General features: G+C 42.4%; 1 protein-coding gene across 1 annotated transcript in view; it reads left to right on the top strand.

Annotated features, from left to right (window-relative positions):
* LOC104125272 overlaps positions 1-3982 on the top strand; it is a 45446-nt gene extending 41464 nt beyond the window's left edge. Inside the window, exons 8-15 of the mRNA XM_009637711.2 lie at positions 354-450; positions 1179-1234; positions 1347-1397; positions 1668-1776; positions 1867-1912; positions 2482-2580; positions 2987-3067; positions 3155-3982. Coding sequence (XP_009636006.1) covers positions 354-450; positions 1179-1234; positions 1347-1397; positions 1668-1776; positions 1867-1912; positions 2482-2580; positions 2987-3067; positions 3155-3484 — 869 coding nt within the window. The 3' untranslated portion in view covers positions 3485-3982. The remainder of the gene's footprint in view (positions 1-353; positions 451-1178; positions 1235-1346; positions 1398-1667; positions 1777-1866; positions 1913-2481; positions 2581-2986; positions 3068-3154) is intronic.
* Positions 3983-6863: the final 2881 nt, after the last annotated feature.

The raw sequence follows: 6863 nt of genomic DNA, 5'->3' as shown, positions 1-6863 counted from the left end.
CAAAAAAAAACCCAAAACCCAATCAAGCCCAACCCCCCAGCCCCCCGCGGTGCCCGGGCCCCGCCGCCCCTCCGCCTGCCCGACGGGCTGGGAAGTAGGTGGCCCCGGCCGCCGTGCAGTTTTTCCGAGGACGGCCCTGCGGTCTTTGTTAAAGTAATAATATATGTACTCTCCGCGTCCCCTTTTCATGGTAATTGCAGCTTATTTGGGTATTTGTTTAGCTTAAGCAGCGCGCTGCTGACAATGGACGATTTGCTCTAGCTTGCATAGTTTGGAAAATCGCACCTCTATCTATGCATATCTGAGCGTCCCCTACGACCACCACTAAAAGGCTTTTCGTGTTTGACTTCCAGTCTGTAAGACCTGTATCGTGCGTTATTTGGAGACCAGCAAGTATTGTCCTATCTGTGATGTCCAAGTTCACAAAACTCGACCGCTTTTGAATATAAGGTAGGAGCAAGATGCAATGCGCACCCCGCATCTCTTATTTTACTTTCTATGGGGAGACCAGCCGCAGTCGTGTCGATGTTATCTCCTCGTCTGCGATTTAAATCTGAAAGGACTTGTCAATTTACAAGCTAACTCGTGTGTGTGCGCTCTCTCTTTGGAGTTTTGTCAGTGATTGAAATTGAAGATTTCTCTGGAGGCGAGACAGAAAGTTTCTGTAGGTCTTTTTTTGCATCGGTCAACCGCTGATGCAATGCCTCTCCCCTCTCTCCCCTCCTCATCCGTACCATCTCGGCAGTTTCTACCTCCACTTTCTATTTCTCCCAGACATGCTGCACTCCAGCCATCGTTCCTAGTCACGAAAACTCTTGCTGAAACTTTCCAAGCTAAGAGCTTTAAAGCATGCTTCTCCTTTCAGAAATATTTTTCTCGTCGGTGTTGCTTTTTGCTCTCTTTATTTTCTAGGGGGGGACCTGTAGTTTTCAAGGCCTTCCTGCAGTCCGAGGGAATTATTTTTCAGTTGTGGCAGCACGGATGAGTTTTGGTTTATAGCGGTATTTAGAGCAGCGTTAAGTTTGATTGCAAGGTCTCCTAAGTTAACTTTTTATGGCCAGCCTCCCACTTTGTAGAAGATGCCTCATTGTTGTGAAAGATTATAAATGAGGAGCTGCCGCTTGGATTAAAAATATCACTTGCTTAATTTTATGTTTTGGGGTTGTTCTTTTTTTCAGGTCAGATAAAACTCTCCAAGATATTGTATACAAGCTAGTACCAGGCCTTTTCAAAAGTAAGTAGTTTTTCCTTAAGAGCAGAAAAAGAAAACCAGAGCTGCTATCCTGTGCCACTGCCGGGAGTTACAGAGCAGATACTAAAAGAAAAATGTATGCTTTTCCATCTAGATGAAATGAAAAGAAGACGGGATTTTTATGCTGCTCATCCGTCGGCTGATGGTAAAAGCTTCTCGTTCGCAACTTTAATAAATGTAGCCCTGGCCTAGATGCCTTGCTGTTTCCTTTTTAACTTACAAATTGTGCATTACCGTGACAGAATTTTAAGAAGTAAATTCAGCGTAATAAAAGTTTTATTGTTTTAACAGTTAGGTAGCTTTAATTCATAATCTTACTGTGGAGATTTTTTTTTTGTCTTTCTTGTTACTGAGAATTGCCATTCTTCCTGATTTGAATTTCAAAATGTAAATTATTGTGGAAATTTCTGCGCAGCTGCCAATGGCTCTAATGAAGACAGGGGAGAAGTGGCTGACGAAGACAAAAGAATTATAACAGACGACGAGATAATAAGCTTATCCATTGAATTCTTTGACCAGAATAGGCAAGTTCCAGAATGGCAATATTTTATGTTTACCTGACTGATAGCAGCTATATTTATTATTTGTTGTAATTGTTTCATTTCTTCTCACAGACTGGAACGGAAAGGAAATAAGGAGAAAGAAAAATCGAAGGAAGAGGTAAATAACTTTCCTTTATTCCAGAGGAAACACAACACACACAAACATCTTTGGGGCAGGTTTGTAGCTGAGAAAAATACCTAGGTATGTGTGCCTAGAACAAAAGCAGCACACCTCCTCTAATGGCCCTAGGTACAGAAGAGGTACAACGGCTTCATACAGCTGTTTATGTAAGCAACTTTTTAAAATAAAAAAATACTCACTGTGTTACTTTTAAAGCAGAATCTGATTTTTTTTGTCAAATTCTGCAATAAATTTGTATTTTAATAAATTATCAATTAATTTAAAAATTAATATGTAATGCATACATATCCTAAAAAGACATTTAGTATCAGATACAAATCTTTATGTATAAAATGAGTTGCATTTTTTTATTACTTTCTCTGGAACTGTAATTTACCGCTTATTACTCTTGTTCCTTCTAAGGCAGCAGAAATTGTTCTATTATAGTTTATAATTTAATAAAGCACTTTTTTTTTCTTTTTAAATGACGTAGAATGTTAGAATACAGCTTTGGTGGGAGTGACTGCTTGTTCTTCGTAGACTGATTTTCTTTACTATGCCATCAGGTGAATGACAAAAGATACTTACGCTGCCCAGCAGCAATGACAGTGATGCATCTAAGAAAGTTCCTGCGGAGTAAAATGGATATACCCAACACTTTCCAGGTACCTATGGGGAAAGACCCATTTTTTAAAAAAATCGGTCACGCTACGCTAAGCCCGCTAATGCTGGTTACGGCCACTTCCAGCAAGTGCTAGCTACCAAGTAGTCCTGGTATGTGCTATACGTTGATGGGATTATGAACATCATTTTTGAAATATCTATCTGGAAAGTTTGGTGATGCTCTGTAATTTTTAAATGCTGTAAATATCGAGGTATCTAAAAATTGCTCCTTAGTGTATTTCAAATGTTTCCAATAGGTATGAAAATTCCTGGCTGGTTTTGGTATAGCTTTTTTATTTTCAATTTTCTGATATATATGGCAGCGGGGCTGCTTTCCCCTCAGAGCAATTGTACGCTGGGGGTAAATGCCTGGCTGCTCCTTAACGCAAGGATTTGTATCTTGAGCAGATTGATGTGATGTATGAAGAGGAGCCTCTGAAGGACTACTACACCCTAATGGATATTGCCTACATCTACACCTGGAGGCGGGTGAGTAGGTCCAGCATGCCTGCCCCCGGGGGGTGTGGGTCATGGCCTGGGGAGGGCGCTTACTAGGGTCTCCCTTTTGCCTTGCAGAACGGGCCTCTCCCCCTGAAATACCGGGTCCGACCTACTTGCAAGAGGATGAAGATCAGTCACCAGAGGGAAGGCTTGAATAATAGCGGGGAGCTGGAAAGTGACTCTGGGAGCGACAAGGCGAGCAGCCCGGCGGGGGGCATCCCCTCCACCTCCTCCTGTTTGCCCAGCCCCAGCACGCCGGTCCAGTCTCCTCACCCCCAGTTCCCCCACATCTCCAGCACCATGAACGGCACCAGCAGCAGCCCCAGCAGTAACCACCAGTCCTCCTTTACCAACAGAGCACGGAAAACATCGATAAATGGCTCCTCGGCCACTTCATCTGGTTGACGGGCCAACCAGGCTACCGCCCCCGCCCCTCCTTTATATAGATCTCTCCATGCCATTACAGCTTTATAGATGCTAATCCATGTGACTATCGTCCAAATTGCTTTCTTTTGTAGTGACACTGAACTTGGCTATAAAAGGCGGACTAGGTGACATTCAGGATGGACGTTAATGGAAACGCAAGATTGAAATGTAAATTGTTTTCAGAGGACTGGGAAGCAAACAAAAGTTACACCTTCACCTCTTCTGAGTGATGCGGAGTTGTTTCCGTCCCCATCATCATCTGGACTCGGGAGTCTCCAGAAGTCGATACAAATCCCGGGAAGTAGTTTGTTAATCCAGACTAACTCCTCCATTGCGTTCTCTTCGATTGTTATTGTTCTTATGCTGTTTTGTGAACCTGTAGAAAGCAAGTGCTTTTTCATCTTGAAATCCAACGAAACGGAAAGAATATGCATAGAAGAATGCATATATGTAGCCATGTCACTGTGAATAACAATTTTTGCGTATTAGCCATTTTGATTCTTATGTTGCATCTTTTACTTCTCTGTTGCTGCGCAGAACCGATCAAAAGAAAAGTAAACTTCAGTTTTACAATCTGTATGCCTAAAAGCGGGTATTACCGTTTTATTTACTGACTTGTTTAAATGATTCGCTTTTGTAAGAATCAGATGGCATTATGCTTATTGTACAATGCCATATTGGTATATGACATAACAGGAAACAGTATTGTATGATATATTTATAAATACTATAAAGAAAATATTGTGTTTCATGCACTCATGATATGGTTGTTAAATTTCTAAACTGGTTCGACCCTTGCAGATGCCGCCTGTTTGAGCTTTGCTCATACTGCAAGAAACACTTTGCGTGTGAGAGCTACAGTATTGGGAAAGCACATTCGAGTCTCTGATAACGTGGAGGCAATTGGCAATCTTAAAAGGACTTTACTGGCTTTGTCTTTTTTTCCAAGTGATATATTTTTACTTTACCAAATGTCGATGTGATGCAGTGAAGGAGAAAAAAAAAAAAAAAAAAAAAAGGAAAAAAAAAGTTAAGGGACATGGAAGTCTTTGACCTGTTTGATTACCTTTTTATTATTTGGTGTGGTGGGATTGTGTTTTTAAAAGCACATGGAATCATTATAGAAGCCATAAACTATTTGGTATAAATTTTAAGGAACCAGCAGGTCGCTGGATGAAGGCATTTTATCTAAATTTGTTTTAATATATATGTATATGGTACAGTACTAACTTCATTAAAATTTAACAGGTACTTTAATATTTCCAATAAATTGTGGAGAATGCCTCCTCTTTAATGGCCTGCAAGTAGGTGCATTTTATTAGAGGCTTCTAAGGGTATTATTTTTTCAGTAGAAGGAACTTTTCCACCATAAAATATGAACAGCCCAGAACACTTTTCAGTTTGTGCTTTGCTTTGGTCGAACTTCGTGTGTGTTCATCACCCATCAGTTATACATTTGTGAGGGTGTTTATTCTATATGGATATTGTTTCATGTTTGTACGGGAAAATTGTAGTTAAACATTTCATTGTCTCCAGTCTGCAAAAGAAGCACAATTCTATTGCTTTGTCTCGCTTATAGTCATTAAATCATTACTTTTGCATATAAATTGCTGTTATTTGTCCTGCTTGTTTTTATAGACCAGGTGATTGCAAATCCTCCACAAGGTTATTGCTTATTGATGTATAATGTCTTGTTAAACAAGAGTTGATATTTTTTCCTGTAGTAAACATGTACAGTTCAATTTCAACAGTAAAAACTTCAGTTTTATATACACGAATAACTTTCATTTATAGCTGATCAAAGAAATAAACAAATAAAAGGGATAATTCATTGAAAAATAGCAAATGACCTCTGTTGATAATGTGGTGTTAAAGGTCCAAACCCTTGTTCTCATTGGAAGTCTTTCTGGGTGTACAAAAGATTTTAGTGAACAGAACAGTGTAGTACTAAACAGCAGCAGCAAAAAGAAAAAAAAAAAAAAAAAAGCCTGGAAATCGCCATGATTTGTTTTGGTTGCCTGCCTGGAAAACATTTGCCGTTCTTTATTTGACCCCGAATTATTCTTGAGAATAAGCAAATGGTCCCAGGCAGGCACAGGTTTTACCCTCTCTCTATTCAAACTTGGCCCCTGTTAAACTGCACGGGCTGGGAAGGGAAGAACGGGATTTTGGCGGTGGCGAGTGCCAGGTTCCCCCTGCGCTGCCCCGGATTGATTTTTTAAAGCCTCAGTGGAACTAAATACTTTTTAATGTAAAGATATCTCTCCATGCGACCGAGTGTCTGTCTTGGCACGGTTCCCTCAGCTCTCTGAGTTAATCGCACTGTACCGGTTGAATTAATTCACCCCAAGACCGGCGCTGAACTTGCGGCGGAGGGTTGTACGCTAGCCCACCGATCAAATTGCGCTTGTTTATGCTGAAAGTAGCTGATAATGACAACTTTTAGCATCAAAACGGAACTCTTCTCGGTCTTTGTAAAGTGTCCGTGAAGCATAAGGCAATGAAACAGGAGCTGGATAATTCCCTTCGAGGTTTATTAAGCTCTTACAGCACTTTCGACATCTCCCAAGTTGACATCTCCCGTCTGAAAAGGAACAAACGTTTTCGGTATCTCTCTTGCCGAGCTGCAGAAGCCGCCGAGGATGTTTGTGCTGCCATGTGAAACTTTTGTTTCGCTGCTGGCCCTAGGCAGATGGCACTGCGATGCGTTTATATTGCTCAGCACAATTGGGAGGACGATCAAAGATAGCATCTTGATGCTCTACTTGAGAAGCTGCTGTGTCAACTTCCCTGGTTTCACAATATTTTTCTTTGCAGCTACATAGCGAACGGGTTTCCTTACAAATGTACGCAAAGCCTCCCTATTTGGAAAGAAATCTCAGCTCGGTATGTGGAAGGAGAAGCTTTTCTTTGTCCGACGTTGCACTGACATAGGTCGGGGGATAAAGCCGAAGTCTGCTGCGTTTTTCTGAGCTTGTTCAACAAGCAAGCTGATCAAAGGTGGAGGCAAGGGGCGGCGTGTGCCCGCTGGAAAATGATGGTTTTCTGTCTTCGTCCGACCAAATTTTCCGCCCCGGTTCAGCCGCCTGCGGCTCCCAGCCGCGCTCGGGAATGGGGGACAGGCGGTAACGATCCGGCCCCGGGGAAGGCGAGGCAGGGGGAGGATACAGAGCTCCGCCGGCTTGGGAAGAAGGCGAGGCAGGCGTAGGGAGAAGGAATGCAGAAACGGGCAGAGAGAGAGAACGAGAAGGAGCACGACGAGCTTGCTAAGCCGAGCTGTCCGCCCCCCAGCACCGAGCTTTGCTCACAACAACCTGCACCGCTGCCTTCCAGCAGGCCGGTGCCGGCGGGCGGGCAC

Source organism: Egretta garzetta, unplaced genomic scaffold, assembly GCF_000687185.1.
Source record: "Egretta garzetta isolate BGI_Z169 unplaced genomic scaffold, ASM68718v1 scaffold434, whole genome shotgun sequence".
NCBI lineage: Eukaryota > Metazoa > Chordata > Aves > Pelecaniformes > Ardeidae > Egretta > Egretta garzetta.
The sequence above is the reverse complement of the archived record's forward strand: the minus strand, read 5'-3'. Positions and strand labels throughout refer to the sequence as shown.